Source organism: Molossus molossus, unplaced genomic scaffold (genome assembly GCF_014108415.1).
Source record: "Molossus molossus isolate mMolMol1 unplaced genomic scaffold, mMolMol1.p scaffold_m16_p_4, whole genome shotgun sequence".
NCBI lineage: Eukaryota > Metazoa > Chordata > Mammalia > Chiroptera > Molossidae > Molossus > Molossus molossus.
This window is the reverse complement of record NW_023425377.1, coordinates 67,519,079-67,537,479: the sequence shown is the minus strand read 5'-3', so window position 1 is coordinate 67,537,479 and position 18,401 is coordinate 67,519,079. Positions and strand designations below refer to the sequence as shown.

General features: G+C 56.9%; 2 protein-coding genes across 3 annotated transcripts; one reads left to right on the top strand and one right to left on the bottom strand.

Moving 5' to 3' along the window:
* Positions 1–538: 538 nt before the first annotated feature.
* Positions 539–9,888, bottom strand: ANO8 (anoctamin 8). 2 transcript variants are annotated; one of them, XM_036241866.1, is made up of 18 exons: positions 9,730–9,888; positions 8,897–9,007; positions 8,639–8,774; positions 8,314–8,452; positions 8,120–8,216; positions 7,384–7,500; positions 7,169–7,296; positions 6,910–7,071; positions 6,446–6,598; positions 6,205–6,331; positions 6,042–6,097; positions 5,886–5,960; positions 4,300–5,115; positions 3,887–4,078; positions 3,635–3,766; positions 3,416–3,526; positions 1,901–2,579; positions 539–1,086 (listed from the first exon to the last, which is right to left on the bottom strand). In XM_036241866.1, exons 1-18 carry the CDS (start codon positions 9,833–9,835, stop codon positions 734–736), a joined length of 3,690 nt encoding a protein of 1,229 aa, XP_036097759.1. In that variant the 5' UTR covers positions 9,836–9,888; the 3' UTR covers positions 539–733. The 2 variants fall into 2 exon arrangements, with proteins under 2 accessions (XP_036097759.1, XP_036097760.1); XM_036241867.1 differs by having other exon boundaries at positions 8,639–8,771.
* A 2,530-nt stretch (positions 9,889–12,418) lies between these two features.
* GTPBP3 (GTP binding protein 3, mitochondrial) lies at positions 12,419–15,873 on the top strand. The gene is made up of 9 exons (XM_036241896.1): positions 12,419–12,607; positions 12,946–13,193; positions 13,297–13,383; positions 13,472–13,674; positions 13,854–13,926; positions 14,021–14,164; positions 14,312–14,477; positions 14,755–15,033; positions 15,214–15,873. Exons 1-9 carry the CDS (start codon positions 12,555–12,557, stop codon positions 15,437–15,439), a joined length of 1,479 nt encoding a protein of 492 aa, XP_036097789.1. The 5' UTR covers positions 12,419–12,554; the 3' UTR covers positions 15,440–15,873.
* The last annotated feature ends 2,528 nt before the right edge of the window (positions 15,874–18,401 follow it).

Genomic DNA, 18,401 nt, shown 5'->3' with positions numbered 1-18,401 from the left:
GGAGCAAGATGCCTTCCAATTTTCATGTCCCAAGTTCTTTCCACCTCTCCTGGCTCCTCAAATGGCAGCCTGGGAGAGGGGTGTCCAGGAAGTGCAGATGATAAAGGGGACAATGTCACCTGTCACCCTGCAGGGCTGCAGCTGACTCAGGACCCAGGCCCAGCACCCTTTGAGATTTCTTCTTGTTTAGGAGGCTGAAGATACGGCAGGCTTGAGGCTCAGTAGCTCCTCCCATGGGCCTGGAGTCAGCCCCCAAATGTGGGCCGTCTCAGGTGGTACAGTCTGGAGTTTTCCATGTGGCCTCCAGACCCACTTTTTAGGAGGAGGCACCAAGGTTGCAAGATAGGAGGTACATCAATCTCAGGCTCACCAAGCTCCGAGAGTCAGTGTGAACCTCAAGCCACTGGGCCCCCTGAACTCCATTTCCATTGCTCCATTTTCAGGCACTGTTGAAATATACTTTTTATTGCAATTCTGCCGTTTTACAAAAATATGACAAAATAAATTAAAAACATAAATAATCACCTGTTCTGTGTTTTCTGTTGTTTTGGGGGAGTTTCAGTTCCCCCATCCTAGTCAAAAGGAAAACGGCAGATAGGGGGGCCAGGCTGTTACCCCAGGAGGGGGAGGCCAATACTGGGGGCTGAGGGGGCTAAAGCATGTCTTCTGGGAGGTGGCTGCCCATTGGTGACTGCTATTGCATGAGAACAGGAAGGCAGGGCGCCAGGTAGAGCTAGTGCCAGCCACTGGGCCAGCACAGAGCCTGGGGGCTGGGGCTGGGAGAGGCCACGGGGGACTCGGGGGCCTCAGAGGATGGTGGCAGAGGTGGAGGTGCAAGGCTATAGAAGCTGGCATCCCCTGGCAGGGGCTGGGGGGTGGGTGGGGGCCCAGCCAGGGCACAGGGTGGGCACTCTGCATTGGCAGTAGGGGCCTGGTGGGGGGCAGTGCCTTCACCCCCACAGCTCCAAGGCCCATCCCACTGCCAACAGCCAGTGGGTGGTGTCGGGGGCCTGGGCAGAGGTGTTGGTGTTGGTGGCAAAGGGCTCCGGCTGCTGCGGGTGCGAAGGACTGGGGCCAGCGCTGTCCCTGCGGAGGTGAGAGGGGCTGTTCCGGAGGATGCCGCCCCACAGTCACTGGACCCCACTCAGAACCCTGCCTGCCACTCCCTCCTAGCTTCTAGGCACATCAAGGCCTTATTGCTTCTGATCAGTTTTGGGGTATACCCTCTACCTGCAGCACTGTACCATTCCCCCCTGGGGAAAGGTCAATCTCAGGAAGTCCCTCTAACTTCACACCTAAGTTCCTGGTCCTGCAACTTCCAACTCATGGGCTCCCTGGTAATGGGCTGCTGGACTCCTAGCTGGGGTCGGAACAAGTGAAGGAGAGGCCAGGAGGTGAGGCCCGTGTCTCTGCTCAGCCTGCGGCCAAGCTTCCTGGTTGGGCAGCTTCAGACCCTGCCTCAGGAAGGCCTCCTTGAACACTGGGTTTCAGGGTGGGGACTTGCATAGAGGCCTGGGGGGTCCAGTTCCCCCCAGAGTGAGCTGGGTGTAGAGACTCATGGGGGCAGGAGAGGCTTGGCCAGGTGGTGAAGGGGCCTCCCTCATCTCTACTGGCACTGGAGATGGTGGGCTGGGTGCCCAGGGAGGGCACTAGGACAGGGGCTTTGGCATCCCTCCCTGGGGTGAGGAGGGTCAGGCACAGGGCTCCAGGCACTGGAGGGTCCTGGAAAGACTGAGTAGTCTTTACTGAGAGGATTCAGGTACCAAGGATCCAGGTCCCCTACTGGTATCAGAGCCTGGGTCTCTTCTGTCCCCTTCAGCCGCTCTCCCCCAGCCTAGCTACCCCACCATACCCCCAGATCCCAGCCCAGGGTCCCCACCCCCGAGTTAAAGCTTGTGACCTGAGCCTTCCTCTTCCAGCCGGAGGGCGTCTGACTCCTCAGCCGCAGCCTCATCCACAGGCCCACTGCGCTGGGCCCGGCCACCGCTGCCACTGCCGCCGCCAGAGGTCCCATCCAGCCGGACCTGCCCGCCCGCCCCATTGGCCCCAGCTTCCGCCCGGGCCCCGCTGCCAAAGGGGAAGAGCTTGCTGGCGTGGAAGGCCTTGGGTGGCGAGTGGCTGCGCTCAGGGTCCCGCCGGGTCTCAGGTGACTTGAGGAACTTGAAGCTGAGGAAGGCTGGCAGGCGGGTATCGCTGCCTGTGGGTGACTGAGCAGGGGTTGGCCGAGTGGCGGGGCCGGGCCCCGTGCCTGCTATTGAGGATGTGGCCCCTGATGATAAAAACTTTCCCTGCAGCGGGATGATCTGCTTCAGCTTCATGACATTGTTAGGTGCCAACAGGGACCCTGGGCGCTTGGGCCGCTCTGAACCATGGCCACCCACCCCGCTGCCCTTGGCCTTGGCTGAGGCCTTCTCAGGGGCAGCGGGGTCCAGCCCGGAGCCCTCGGACCGGGTTTCCTCCCGGCTGCTTGTGTCACGCTCCCTCCGGGCATGGTGCTCTGCGTGGCGCTGGCGCTCCTCCTCCTCCCGTCGCCGCCGCTGCTGCTGCTGGTAACGATGCTGGGCCTGGCGCTCGTGTCTCTGCAATCAGAGTGGGCTGTTAGAGGAACTGGGAAGAAAGAGTGTGTGAGCTCTCTGCAGAAGTGGGGAAAGATCTAAACACTCATTGGGGGGTGCTCATTGCATCTCTTTTCCCATACCGGTGCTTTCTGAAAATTGAGAAAAGAACATTTACTGGCCACCAACTGTCTCTAGCCACGTGCCAGACACCATCTTATGAATTGGGAGACAAATATTGGGCCTCAGTAGTCCTCTGCTTTCTGAAAAACCAGCCAGAGACAGAGCCATGACTAGCATAGACCAGAGACAAATATTGGGCCTCAGTAGTCCTCTGCTTTCTGAAAAACCAGCCAGAGACAGAGCCATGACTAGCATAGACCAGAGACAACAGCGGCCAGAGCAGTTGCCACATGTGGCTTTGTCAGTGTCAATTCAAGTGTGCGTTGGCCACCTGTTCTGAGGGGTTACATCGGCAGCATAGACACAAGAAACTTCATCACCATGGGGAGCTCCGTGGATTGGTCCTGGAGAGCTCCAAGGGTTGGTGCCCATGAGCTCATTGACCCACTCCGAAGCTTTCTGAGGAATGTGGCAGAGGCTGGGCTTCTAGGAAGCATCAGCTGTGCCCCTGACCCTGAATGGGATGTTGCTGGACAAGCTGGTGGTGACTGAATGTTCAGAGTGCCAGCCTGGTGTTGGATGCCTCCAGGATTCCAGAAGGGACCAAGTCCATCTGGAATACTATTACACCAGGCTCTGCACACTTCCCTTCCTACTAAGGCCATGGCCACCAGCCAGGCAAGGAGATGGCCCAATGAGCAGAGGAGGTAAACAGAGCCCAGCCCCATCCTGAGTACCTTGAATGCCTCCCGGCGCTGGTACTCGAGCTTGGCCATCTCCTCAGCCACCCACCCTGGGATGTCAGGGATGGCCACATGGATGAGGTACTTGAGAAGCAGAGCAAAGTGCTGAGATGACAAAGGAAGAGGTTGGAGGCTGCAGACTTGGGGATGCCTGCCAGCCACCCAGCTTCCTTGCCCACTTGCTTGGCATTCTCGTCTGGCCACCAGCCCTACCTCAAGCACCACCACGGACACAATGGCCGCCTCAGGACTGAGCCAGGGGAAGAGGCGCTGCAGCTGCCCACACTGGCCGATGAGATAGCAGTTGACTACGATTGCCAGGACACCCATGGCCTCCATCACCTTCTGCAGGGGGACACGGTGGGGCTCAGGTGGAGTCAGCCCTCCTCTCTGGGCCTTGTGCTTTTTCCTGGTGCACCCCATCTCCCTGTGCACCTCAGCTTGGAGCCCTTGGCCCTCCCACACCTGCCACTGGCCGATGCTCTCGACCCGCTGCCCAAAGGGCCGTTGTAGCCCGGTGCACAGCTTGAGGGCATCGCTGCGGATCTCAATGAGGTTGTTGACCAGGGCACACAGCGCAGCCAGGGGAAAGGCAGATGAGAAGAGTACGACGTAGCCAAACTGCACGAACATCTCCTGGTAGTCCTGGAACGTGTCCTGCGGGTGGGCGCCTGCTCAGACCAGGACACCTCCTCCTTTAGACTACCTTACTCTGTCAAACCCACCTCCCTCAGATGATCCCATATGAACCCAGAGCCTCCCCCTCTGGCAGGCTCCTGATTACATCAAGGGCCCCATTATTTCCCTGCACCTCCACCATCAGACTGTGCACCCGCCCCTCTGAGGGCCCTACCTCCACCCTCAGACACCTGCCTTACCTCGTACTTCTTCATACAGCTTTCAAGCTCAGCCTGGGTGAGCTGGGGTGAGTGCTCCTCCTCAGGCGGGTCGATCCAAGATGACCGATTCTGCCGCCGCTGCTTCCGAGCCAAGTTGCCTGAGCTGGTCTCCAGCTCTGGGCTCCCGTCTGGCCCCTGGTCGCGGCCCTCTCCCCCAGCCCGGCGGAGCAGGACAGCTGGGGGTTCCCGCTCAGGGATGCCAGGAGCCCCCTCCACCTCATCATCCTCCTCGGTTAGTGTGAACATGCCTGGCTCCAGCCCCTTCTCCACCATTGTGGGGCTCCCCTCCTCTAGGAGGGCCTCTGGACTTGGGCCAGGTCGATGTCGCCCGATCCCCCGCTCAGCAAAGCTGACCTTTTTTAGACGGAGCCCGCAGTCCAGGAGGCCGCCCTCCTCATCCTCTTCCTCCTCCTCGTCTTCATCCTCTTCCTCGTCTTCCTCATCCTCCTCGTCCTCCTCCTCCTTGCCCCCTCTCAACTCATTCCCTACCTCCCCACCTTCCCCCGTGGGCCGCTGTTCCACTGTGGCCTCCTCCTCCTCCTCGGGTGCCCCGCAGCCCCCGCTGAGACACCTGCGGCCCCCTCCACCACCACTGCTGCCACCCTCTTCAGCCTGGGGTTCAAGGTGGTAGGGTGCAGGGCGCCGAAGGCTGAGCAGGCCAAGCAGGGCCTGGGCCAGCTCCCAAGCGGCCCGCAGGCTGAGCTCGCCTCGGCCCAGCCGCCGGTACAGGTGTGGCTGTAGGACCTCACGCACATTTTGTAGAAACTGGCGGGTGATCAGCAAAGTAGCCAGCATCTGGGGGCAGAAAAGGGGCAAAGAGAGGCTGCGTGGGGAGCAGGCAGGGCCCTGGGCATCAGGACAGGCTACTGGGATGGGGCTCCTGCCCTCCCAGAGCACATTTCCAGAAACCCCCTCTGAACCCAGTTCCTAACCCTGCCATTTTGGATGACCTTGGACAGAGTCCCCAGCCTCTGCAGCCTCTGTCACCGTTCACCTGCCACCCACCACAGCCCGACAAGCCACAGTGCTCCTAGCCAACTTTGATGCGGGCTTGGGGCCACCCTGCTTACAGCAACACCTTACAGCCAGTGCCTGGGGGCCTTGAGGGGCCCCTGCCATCTGCACCACACCAGAGGAGCCCCATCCCCTCACAGCATGCATTCCCAGCTTGTTGTGAGGCCCCCAGCACCGCCACACTGCCTGCCCCAGCGAAGCCCCTCAGGCTCGCCACCTGCCCATACTTTGGCCCGAGCCCTGGAGGGAGAGGAGGAGCAGGTAGAACCGCAGGGCCATGAGCGGGGCCAGCACCGCTTGAAGCTGCCGCTCGAGGCTCTGGGACAGGGACAGGACGAGCAGGAGCTGTGAAGGGGACCGATGGACAGGCAGACGGACAGATGGGGTGGGGGAGACAGAGAGAGGACACACAGATGGACGGATGGACAAAAAGGAGAAAAGGATGGAGGAGGGGGAAAGGGCTGGAGAACCCATGGACCCCTTGGGGCCAGGCCGGGCCTCCCATTGGCCACCATGGGGGTAGAGAGCGCTGCCTCGGGCCAGGGTCTCACCTCTTTCAGGCGCTCCATGTCCTTGAGGTAGAAGCCAATGTAGAAGAGGCTCAGGTAGGAATTGACAAACTGGAACTATGGGAAGCAAGCAGGTGGTCACCTTGCTGTTCAGTCCTCAGGAGTCCTGCCATGCCCCACTTGCTGGCTGCCACTCACCAGAACAACCTTGATAATGAGGTGCTTCTCGTAGGCACTCTCCAGCCGGTAATTCTCTGGGGGCCAAAGGGGCGAGTAAAGGGGTGGCCTGGGCTCCCTGTGGGCACTGAGGCCCTTCTTCCCCAGGGGCTGGGCAGCAGGAACCTCCCCTCAAAGGGCATACCCATGTCATTGAGCCATATGGCAAGTTTCTTGTAGCCCTCTGCGCTTACGCTGACCAGCAGGGCCAGCACAACCTTGGGCAGGAACCGGGCAAGACGGGGCAGCCCCTTCACACTCAGCACCAGCTCCTGCAGGGGCAGGAGGTTCATGGGTCACCCTGGCAGCTGGGCTCGGCTCAAGCTGGACCTGGATAGACTGTCACCAGGGCCAGACCAGGGCCAGGGCTGGGGACTGGAGAGTACCTGCAACTGGAAACAGCCGAGCATGAGCAGGAACACGCAGGCCAGGCAGGTGAGGCACAAGGGAACACTCACAAACAGCTGAAAGAACAGCCGCTTCCAGGGTGGATAGTAGAACTCCTCGGCCCGTGTCACCGGGCTGATGCGTCGCACACCCTGGTGGAGGGCAGGGGCCAGGCCCAGCTGAGGCAGAGAAGCTGCCCCTGCACCCCACACTCTTACCAATCCTCTGAAGTCAATTCCCTCCAACAGGCCTTTGATTTCCCAGTGCCCCCACCTGGTGTACCCTTCCTAGTCTCTCAAATCTAACTTCCCACCTTTCTCCTCTGAGTATGTAGGGCCCCTTACTTGGCACATTCTTTTTAATACTATAGATGGATTTCACACTTCCTTTCTTTGCTCCTACAGTGCTCTGAACCCCCAACCCCCATTCTTGGAGTCCTTGGACTCAGTAACCTCTGACTGACCCTGAACTGGGGTCGTGGCTCCTCCACAGCTTCCCCTGGTGAGTCCAGCGTCCCCCACTTGTAGGCCAGCTCTGCCCCCCTCCGTTTCCACTCCTCCAAGAATAGTGTTGACCAGACCACGTTGAACAGGGCAAAGACCACACAGGACACATCCTGGCTTGTCTAGGGATGGCAGAGGAGGGTTCAGCTGTTGTCCAGGCTTGCCCAGGGAAGATGGTGTTTCAGGTGCCCCAGCCCACACCTGGCCCACGCCCGACACCTGATCGGCCTCTGTGAACGTGTACAGGACAGAGCCGAAGACAGCCGGGTATACCATCGCTGATGTGTAGAAGCCCAGCCAGGCAAAGTACATGGCAATCTTCACACCAAAATAATCACAGATCTCATCTGCAGGGGTGGGTGGGTAGGAAGAGGTTCCTGGTCAGCCCTGCTTTCCTTCTGGGACTCCTGCACACCCCCTGGCCCAGGCCGCACCTAGGGGCTGGTTTTCACACACAGCCTGCACCCATGACTTCATGAGGCGGTTCAGGATGCGTTGCTCATGAACCGGGAACACTTGCTGGATGATCCCACGGGCCGCCAGCTCAGGGACTGTTGGGAGACAAGAATGGTGACCAGGGCCCTCTGCCTGTGTCTGGCCTGGCCACACCCCTCTGGCTGAAATCCAAGTCACAACTTTTTGCCTGCTCTTAAACCTACAGAGGCTCTTCCCAGGGAAGTTCTGGGTGGTGGAATATCTGATTCTCCTCCAGTATTTGGGAGGTACAGGCAGAAAAGCGTGCAGGAAACCCAGAAGGGTGGGGTCCCAGTGGGGAACCATGTTCTTAAATAAAGCCACTGGCCTGAAGTCATTGCTCTGTGTGTCTGAGGAATGGTGCAAAGTTAGCATCAGAAGGTGAACTTGCAGCTGCTGGTTTCCTGTAGGGAACTGAGGCCCAGGGCCATGCAGCAAGAGTGCTGTATGTGGTCCTATCCCTTCCTTATTCCAGACCCAGAAAAGGTTCTTGCGGATCTGCCACAGGAGGGATAAGCCCCATCCTTTGCTAAGGCCAAGCCCCTTCAGTTCATTCATTGATCTGGCTCTAGGGCCCACCCAACTCTCTGCCGCCCGATTGTTGTACCTAGGCTCCGCCCTCCTGACGTGATAGGCTATCCTCTAAGAGGCCCACCCAAGTACCCACACAGGGAAGGTGGGCCCCGCCCCACTTACTGATTGGCTGGTCCTCCAAGAAACGCAAGTTGTGCAGCGCCTCACCCTGCTTAGCTCGCAGGTTCTGAAGCCAGAAACGAATGATGCTCTGGCGCTCCTGCAGGGGACAGGGCGTGAGTACAGCGAGTAACCGCCTGCGGACTAGGGATGTGCAGGATGTGCAGGATGTGAGCTGGGGGGCCAAGCCGGCGCACCTGGGAGGTGAAGAAGCGTAGCTCACTCTCCACATTCTCATAGATAAAGTCCTCCTCGCAGGAGAAGCCTCGGGTACCCCCGCCAAACTCGGCCTTCACTGCTTTACGCAGACCCAGCTCGTCGGCCCCTCGGAGTAGGCTGCGGGAAGGCAGGAGAGGTGGATTATGGATGGGGAGACCCTGGCTCACCATCCTGGAGCTAGGGATAGTGCACTTGGCGGCCGCCTGAGTCAAACACAGAGCGGCTGGACCTTGTAGTTGGTACTTGCAAGGGAGGGGAGCTGGGTGGCAGGGTCAGCGAGAGAGGCCAGGCCCAGGGACTCGCCTCTCATATGTAGCAGTGACGAAGAAGGCATAGGCACGCGTGTGGCGGTGGTGGCGAACTTGTACTATGAGCTCAGGAATGCCCACGCGGATGTGGTTCAGCAGCCATAGCAGCGTGTGGTCATCCGTCGTATCTGCTAAGGGGCGCAGGGACTGATGACTCTTGCCAGGATGGGTCCGAGGCCTCTTACAGCCGCCCACTCAGGGGAGTCCAACTCAGGGGAGCCCCGTCTGAGCACTGTGCGGTGGGCACAGATACCTGGGAAGGTCATCAGCACGTCGCAGTTCTCTGTGGGCACTGTCTTCATCCATGCCTTGTGGGACACCAGGTATCGACCCGCTTGCAAAAGCCGCTTTCCAAAAAGCTTTTCTGGGGGGCAGGAGGGCCAGGCCGGGGTCAGGCCACTTCCTGACTAGGAGCCTGGCCTCTAGCCCTTGCCCCTGCTCACACACTCGCCAAGGCTCCTAGGAACGCAGCCTGGCTTTCAAGGCCCTGCATGCTCTGGCCTTGGCTTGTTCCCTTGCCTTCAGGTCCTCGCACCAATGGAACCCTCCTCCAGGAATATCCTTCCCCCAGGCCCTCTTACAGTTTTATTCATTCTGGAGGCCCATCTCCACCTCCAAAACCACAATTGATGGGACACTGACAGCCCTGAGTCCTCGTAGCTGGATGTGGTTCTTACCCCCATTTCACAGGTGGGGGAAACTTAGGTCCAAAGCATTTAAGTCATACGCCCAAGGTCACACAATGAAGCTGGGGTTCGAACCCACAACTGTATGATTCTGTACTCTTTGTGGAGAGGAACTCTCAAGCACATCACTGCCCGGCCACGATCCGGTAGCCCAAGGGGTGACCGGGCTCGGCCTCGAGTCTGGGCTCTCAGAGGGGCGTGTCCGTGTCTCTGCGCTGAGACCCCCGCCCGCTGCACCTTCCTGACCGCGCCCGCCCGGCCGCAGTCGCAGTGCCATGAGAGCCAGCACTCGATTGGACTCCAGACCGGAGACAGCTGACCCCAATTTCCCTCCCGGTGCAGCCGCCGCGCGCACCCCGAGCACCTGCAACTCTGACTGATGCAGCCGCCGCACACCTACCCAGAACTCCGGACGCCGGGGCTGCAGGCTCGCCCTCTGGCGGGGGCCTCTTGCCGCGCTCGCTCTCGAGGGACGTGCCCCCAGCGCCAGAGGTAGCTTCGGCCATGGCGAGGGCAGGGCAGGTCAGGGACTGCGGACGGCCAGGGCTCCGGGGGCCTGCGGGCGCATGGGGCCGGTGCAGCCGCGGAGCGCGCCAGAGGAGGAGACAAAGGCCGCGCCCGCCCGCGGCGGCCGCCGTCCCCGCGTGCCCGAGTGCTGCTTCTCGTCCCCGCCCGCGCCGAACCTCGAGTCTCCTGCTCGGCCCCGCGCACGTCGCTCTCGGGTTCTCAATTCCGCCCCAAAGGTTTTCTGGGTTTCGTTCTCGCCCGCCCACCTCGCTCTCTGGTGCTCGTTCCCGCCCGCACCGAAGGTGCATTTCCCCTCCTTGTGCCCGCCCGTGCCAGATTCTAGGTCTCGTTTCCGCCAGCCCGGGATTCTCCGCCTGAATTTCCTCATCTGAAAAGGCGTGTTTGGAATCTGATATGGGCGTGATTTGATTACAACAAGAAGTTAAGCGGGGGAGGCCTGGTCTGGGAAGATTCCAGGTATCAATAACTTCAACTACCACAGCAGAAATGTGAATAATTATAGCAGGTCTTGTCTCAGGGCCTTAGCCCATGCCCATGCCCAAGACGTCCTTCACCACCTCTTTCTCCAGTCCACCCGTGCATCCATCAGGATGTACCCTCAGAAAGGACTGGATAGAGTTGCCAGCTTCGCAAATAAAAACACAGTCCTCCCAGTTAGTTAGATATGTTAACCTGAAAATAAAAGGCCTTTCAAGTGAGAAGCAAAAAGCATTTATTTGATATCAATAAAAAAAAAAGCTATTTGGGATGGACTGGTTAGGTCAGAAGCCCAAATAGTGTTGCAAATAGGAAACAAAGACAATGGGTATTTATGAGAAAGAAAAGACAAACAATTACACCGTTAGCAAGAAGGCATTTCTATTCATGCAGGTAACACAACATAGTGATTGTTAATTCTAAATAATGTATTAAAATTTCAGTCCAGCCCTGGCTTGGAGCGGTTGAAGCATCAGCCTGCAGACCAGAGAGTCCCGGGTTCGGTTCCCGCTAGGGGCACATGCCAAAAAATAAAATAAAATAAATAAATAAAAATTATAAAATTTCAGTCCAGTAGTCATAATATCTTTCTTGTTATCTTTACAAACAGTTCTTTAGGAAACAAGTTTGCTTAGACCCAGTTCAAAGGCTGTTTTGCCCCGTTTCAACATTCTAAAGGTTTGAGGCATAAGACATGCAAAGCAGTTCCTCTGGGATGGCAGCTTTCGCTCCATTTTATTTTCATTTGTATTTTTATTTATTTTTGTTTCATTTCTTTGAGGTTTTCTTCTCCATTTTAGAGTGACTCAGTTTACCTTACTTTTTGTTTTACTTTTTTTTTTGAGAGAGAGGACCATCCACCTGTTGTTCCACTTATTTGTGCTTTCATCGGTTGCTTCTTCTATATGCCCTAACCAGAGATGGAACCCCGAAACCTTGGCGTTTGGGGACGACGCTCTAACCTACTGAGTTAACAGGCCAGTGCAGTTTATATTACTTTTTACAAATGTGAATTTCGAATACATTTTTATTATGCCCCAAATGTTACATGGGACACAACGTTATTCATTGTTACCTGAAATCCACATTTAACTGGGAGTCCGGTATTTTGTCAGGCACCCAGACAACTACCCATGCAGAGTTGCTTCCTCCCTTAGCGCCCAGCGAGGGGGCAGGCGCCCATTCTGGTTCTCAGAATGCACACAGTCGACGCTTGATGTATACTTGTGACAGTTGGAGCAACTCGGGGACAGCGAATGCATTGTTCGTCCCTTTTCTATGAATTTAAAAGTTGAACAGGGCTGGGCATGGGAGGAATGAGAACTCTAGTCTGTCTGATTCTTTCCCGAAGGCAGGTGTGCTGCCCGCCCGCTCCGTTCCAGAAACGGAGAATTGGCCGTGCAAAAGCGTCCTCGAGACCCCGCCCAGCCAGTGCCAGGAATTCCACCATCAGCTCTTTATTCTGCTACGATTCAGTGCTCTCCTGGGTTAACCTGAAAGTAATCGCGAGACTCACGTCTCTGGCTTCCGAGGGGTCCACAGACTGACGACATTCAGCTCTGCCGGAGTAGGCCTGGGCCAGGGGAGAGAGAGGTCTGTGCTGGGAGTTCCAGGAGGCGACCTTGGAGCTAGGTCCCGAGGATGAATTTGTCAAGTGAGGAAGGGTATTCGAGGCCGAAGGAGCGGCGGGAAAGCTGGGAAGGGGCGAAAACCTGGAGAGTTCTGGGGAAACAAGTAGGCATCTTCCCAGAAGTTTGGACAAGATTTACCCAGTGCCAGTGAGTTTCCCGGAACTCATCCCCCTGGGCCACAGAGATGCTCTTGCTCCGCCTAAGGCTACGGAATAGCTTGATAGAGAAACGGGACTCGAACTCTCGCCTCTAATTCCTACAGCTCCGTGTCTGCATCCCTCTCACTCCTCATTTCCGGTATCTCGAATCCCGGCAGCTCTCGGATCTAAAAATGCGGTCTAGTGTTGCCAGGGGGAACGCCAATTCGCTGCAACCCCACGTGCAGTCCCTGCCTCTTTTCCAGGCATCAGCCAATAGAAATGAAGATCTTCAGTGGGTGGACGGTACGTCTTTTAAGGGGCCCAATGGTATCGAGAATCCTTGAGCACTTGACACTCTCGCTGCGGAGTGGGCGGGGCCTCCTAGCTGGACTCGAAACCTGGGCTGGGGGGGCAGGCAGGCAGGTCGGCAGGTCGCTGGCTGGGAATCCATGTGGCGGGGGCTCTGGACCCTAGTAGCCCGGGCGGCACGTGGGCCTTGCAGGTGGGATGACCGAGGGGAAGGGGTGTGACAATGGGCGTTGCTTGGGCCCCATATCCTCTCCCTGGGACCTGGGGGTTCCGTTCCCTGCGGCACAGCCACTTTTTTAGTTCTTCCAAGCCCCCATCTAGTCATCTCCCTGCCGCAGAGCCCACATCTAGGTCATCTGGCCTCAGAGTCCTCAGTGCAGTTACCCTGTGGCCTCAGACCCTCCAGTCCCCATCCCCCAGCCGCAGAGCCTACCTTCACTTGGGGCATTTCTCCATCATCGAACCCTCGATCCAACTACCTGCTCTGTGGCGTAGCCTCCAAGATGCACTAACTCTCCTTTCCTGTCCCAGACCGTGCACGCGCCAGGGTAGCGGCGCCCCAGGTCCCGGATCCGGGGCCACCATTTTCGCGCTGAGCTCTGGCCAAGGCCGCTGTGGCATCGCAGTGATCCGGACCAGCGGTCCTGCCAGCGGCCACGCTCTCCGGAGCTTAACGGCGCCCAGGGACTTGCCCCGGGCCCGCAGCGCCTGCCTGCGCCGGCTTATCGACCCCCTCTCTGGGGAACCTTTAGACCGCGCTTTAGTCCTCTGGTTCCCAGGTGAGGATCTCCAGATCCCAATCCTCCTGTAGCTCCCATGACCCAGTAGAACCCCTTCAGACGTTTGCCTTGGCTGTGCCCTCTTGTCTCCTCGCCACACTAGGTCCCCAAAGTTTCACCGGTGAGGACTGTGCAGAGTTCCACGTGCATGGAGGCCCAGCAGTGGTGAGTGGTGTCCTGCAGGCCCTGGGTGAGTCTCCAGTCTTGGGTTAGAGGTCTGGCCCTGCCAGTGGGCCTGGGTGGGGGCCAGGGGCTCAATACCCAGGACCGTCCCACAGGCAGGGTGCCAGGGCTGCGGCCTGCAGAGGCAGGTGAATTCACCAGACGGGCCTTCGCCCACGGGAAGCTGAGCCTGACTGAGGTGGAGGGGCTGGCGGATCTGATCCATGCAGAAACCGAGGCACAGCGAAGGCAGGCCCTGAGGCAGCTGGACGGGGAGCTGGGTGATCTCTGCTGTGGCTGGGCCAAGACCCTCACTAAGGTAAGCCCCATTTGTTCATTCTGTGCCTCGGAGACCCTCTCTTGTCCATCCCCTGCATAAGAGCTTCTGGTTTATGAACATCCAGTCTGACCCCTTAGGTCAGGCTGGACCTGGGCAAATTGGAGTTCTGGGCAATGGGTACCTGGGTAATAACACCACATACCTCCTTCCTCCCCCAGGCTCTGGCCCATGTGGAGGCCTATATCGACTTTGGGGAGGATGACAACCTGGAGGAGGGCATCCTGGAGCGAGGTGTGTTCACCTGGAGGTCGAGGCTGGGAACACCTAGCATCTCAGCCCCCAGAAGTACCCTCAATCCCTCCTGTCTGCTTTCTTCCATTCACAGTTGACAGCCAAGTGCGAGAGCTGGAGGTGGCACTGGACACACATCTTCGAGATGCCAGGCGCGGGCAGAGGCTACGCTCAGGGGCACATGTAGTGGTCACGGGACCCCCCAACGCCGGCAAGAGCAGCCTAGTGAACCTACTCAGTGAGTGGGAGGTGGGCAGGAGATGGGGCCTGAGCTATTCAGGTGTGGGGAAGGGGCCAGGGAGGATAAAATCTCTGTCCATTCAGGGGCTGGAGCTTGGGAGAGAGACCCTTGCTTTCACTGACCTCTGCCCCCTTCCACTTCTAGGCCGGAAGCCAGTGTCCATTGTGTCCCCAGAGCCCGGGACCACCCGCGACGTGCTGGAGACCCCTGTGGACCTGGCCGGGTTCCCAGTGCTCCTGAGCGACACAGCAGGGTTGCGGGAGGGCAAGGGGCCTGTAGAGCAGGAGGGTGTGCGGCGTGCCCGTGAGAGGTTGGTAGGCAGACAAGGTGGTGGGAGAGGGAAACGGGGCCCTTTCTCTCCTGTTGTATTTATTTTCCTTTCTTCCTGAATAAGAAAATTAACTGGGACTCAGTGATTTGGTGAGGGCAGCCCTTAGATTTTAGCCTCTGTCCACATGTTCTGCTCCACTCCTCATGCTCCGCTCCACCCCCAATGCTCTGCTCCGCCCTGACACTCAGCCTGGCCCAGTGCACATAATTGCTCTACTCTGGGGTCATTCCTCAGTTGGTTCTCCCTGTTCCCCCAGGCTGGAGCAGGCTGACCTCATTCTGGCTGTGCTGGATGCCTCTGACCTGGCCTCTCCGTCCAGCTGCAACTTCTTGGACACAGTTGTCACTGCTGCAATGGCTCAGAGCCCCAATGGGAACAGCCAGCGCCTCTTGCTGGTGCTGAACAAGTCTGACCTGCTGCCCCCTGGGGGCCCAGACCTCGGCCCTGAAGTGCCCTCCCACCTACTGCTATCCTGCCTGACTGGGGAGGGGCTGGACAGTCTCCTGGAGGCACTGAGGAAGGAGCTTGCTGCAGTGTGAGCCTCGCCTTGCCTGTCCCACAGCCTCCACCCAAGTTCAAGTGGGGGCTGAGCCATGGCTTTGGGCACATAGCTGCCTGCGGGCTCAGTTTCTATATCTGCAAAATGAGTATTGTCATACCCCCTTTGAGCAATGGTTGCAAAGTTAAGATAGACCATGTTTTTTGTCCCATACAGGTGTGGGGACCCGTTCAGAGGCCCACCTCTTCTGACGCGGGCAAGACATCAGCATCACCTCCAGGGCTGCCTGGACGCCCTTGGCCACTACAAGCAAGCTAAAGATGTAGCCCTGGCGGCCGAGGCACTGCGGATCGCCCGAGGGCACCTGACCTGCCTCACCAGTGGAGGGGGCACGGAGGAGATCCTGGACATCATCTTCCAAGACTTCTGTGTGGGCAAGTGAGGGGAATGCTGAAGCTTGGACCAGGCTGGATGGACGCCCAGAAGCCTTAAGACATCTGGGTATAGCTTAGGCCAAGTGAGGTTCTCATTTCCTTGGGGAAGAACCTGACTGCAAAACAGTGAGTGAGCTCCCTGTTGCTATTGGTGACCAAGCTCTAGCTTGGTCCCTTACAGGGACTTTCTGGGGGTTCAGGCCTTGGAGTGGGGCTGAACAGAGGCCCCTTTGGGCACCTGATCGTGGGTAAGTAGCAGTGAGGGTTGGGTGGGAGGTAGGATCTCAGGGGTCTTTGTTTCATAGTTTTTTATGTATTTTGTAAATACCAAAGGAAAAAAACAGGTGATCTGGAAATGTTTAAATATAGAAATCTTCCCCCGACACTGGTATCACAGTAAAAAACTTGTGAACTTCTAGAACTTTCTTTGAGTGTTTGTATACTTGTGGATGCACCTGTAAAATATGTTTTGTCTTATATATTCTACATACATTGTGTGTTTATTGCTCTGCAAGTTGTCATTCCTCTTTTAGTATTAATCTTGAAACTTTCTCTCTTGTATCTTAAAAGTGACTTGCAAAATCCTGGGGGCCCTACTTCCTTTCCAAGATTAGTCTTCATTGATTAATTCATTTACTCATTTAGTGAATATTTATCAAGTACACTCTATGGTCTAGAATTGTGCACATCATTTTGCTGGATCTTCGAAACAGTACAATGTGGTGGGCAGTCATAAAAATGAGGAAACAGATTCAGAGTAGTGGTTGGTGGAGGTCCCCAGCTTTGGGATTTGCACAAAGGTCTGTTTGACTCTATTTTGAGTTTACTGTGCAACAGGCCGAGTACACGGTCCTGGGAAAACGCACAGAAGCAAGCGGGCATCGCCTCTCCCCTTGTTAGAGATACAGTGAGGTTGAATGGCTGCTGTGTGAATTTACAATGAGAGGACATGACCTGGTCAGGGACCTGTGGACTGGATGCCCTGTAGAGCAGTGGTGGCATTGGGGCTGGCATCTAAAGGGTGAGAAGGAGCCCTGGCTGGTTTGGCTCAGCGGTTAGAGCGTCGGCCTGTGGTCTGGAGAGACGCGGGTTCGGTTCCCGCTAAGGTCACGTACCTTGGTTGCAGTTTGTCCCCAGCCCTGGTTGGGTCATGTGGGTGGCAGCCACTCAATGTGTCCCTTTCACGTCAACGTTTCTCTCTCTCTCTCTCTCTCTCTCTCCCTCCCACTCTATCTGAACAAAATATCGAAAAATGTCCTCAGGCAAGGATAAAAAAAATGAGTCAATAAAGGGTGAGAAGGAAACTAATTGAGGAAGCTTGTGAGTGTCCCAGGCAAAGAGCACAGCATGTGCAAAGGTACTGAGGTGGGACATCCTGGTATGTTCAAGGAACAACGAGGTGGCCGATGTGGCTGGAGCAGAGGGAATGGGTGGGGGAGAGAAGGGAGGTGAGTTCCAGGAGAGGAAGCGCCTGATAGGCCTTTGATTCTGGGACTTATTTGGGGGTTGCTATTGCAGTCACAAACCAGCAGAGGGTGCCTTGCTCTAACAAAGGAAGTGCCTGGTGGTCCTCCAACAGAGCTTCAGCCCCCTAAGGTCCCAGGGATCCAGGCTTCCACACCCATCTGGCATTTTATGAATGGTCAGCTTCTCATGCCAGAGGTGGAAACTGAATCTCAGATAGGGTCAGGATCTTCTTCAGAATCAGAAAAAGATCTCCACCCGCAGTAGTTGAAGATACAAGCTCTCAGATTCCAGAGGACATGTGAACAGAGGCTGGGAGGTGTCCAGGGCCCACAAAGGGTATGAGAGGATCTTCAGGAGGCTCAGGAGGCTCCCACTACTCAACTAAAAGTGACCTCCAACCCCTTGTCTTCACAGACTTCAATGCAATATGTCACTGTTTATTGATTTCTTTCCTTGTTCAGCAGCTGGGATCACCCCTGAATGAGGCTCCTAGATGGAAAGGGTTACTCTGAGAGCTGAGCCCATGGATATTACTATTATGCCCATTTTGCAGAAAAACAGTTGATGCCCAGAGAAGAAAAGCAATAATGTGGGTCCAGTTTAGATGTCACGCATGGGGAGGGTCTGGAGGGCTCCCATGAAAGGTGAGCAGGGTCCATGTGGGGAGGGAGACGCTCTTGGGGCAGGATGCTTGAGCCCCTGCCTGCTTCCCCCTAGGCCCTGGCACAGGGCTGGACTGAGGCCTTTGGCTACAGTCCCTTTTTTCCAAGAAGGGTGAGGTAGTTTGTGGGAAGCAGCCATGGGGGTTATTTATAGAGGTCACAGGAAATCCCCAAAGAGTCAGAGCCTCACCCAGAGGCTGGACCACAGGGTCAGGGAGGGGGTCTGCCAATTGCTCTTAACTGGTAGTCAGTCCCTGCGCCTCCCCAGAGAGCCACCAAGCCTGGGTGAGTCAGAGCTATAGGATTAGAGCCAGAAAGAGTGAGGGATGGGCTGGAGAAGCCCCAGGGGAAGTAAGAGCTATACCTGGGGCATCTAGGAGGGCTGCCTGGAGGTGGGAGTTCTGGAGCTGGGCCCTGGAGGAAATAGAATTTGTCAGGCAAGAAAAGGCATTCTAGTCTGAGGGCCTAGCACAAATTACGATTAAGAGTCAGTGAGACTGCCTGGCCGGTGTGGCTCACTGGTTGAGCATTGACCCATGCACCAAGAAGTTGCTGGTTCGATTCCCGGGCAGGGCACATGCCCAGGTTGTGGGCCCGATCCCCAGTGTGGGGCATGCAGGAGGCCACCAATCCATGTTCTCTCTCATCGGTGATTCTATTTCTATCTCCCTCTCCCTTTCTTTCTCTCTAAAATCAATAAAGAAAAAATATTTTTTAAAAAAGAGTCAGTGAGTCTAGTCATAGAATTAAATGTCCAGAACAGCTGGAGGGCAGGGCTCATTGCGCATAGGGGAAGGAGCACAAGAGAGCTGAGGAACTGGACTTGGTGCCCAGGGTAATG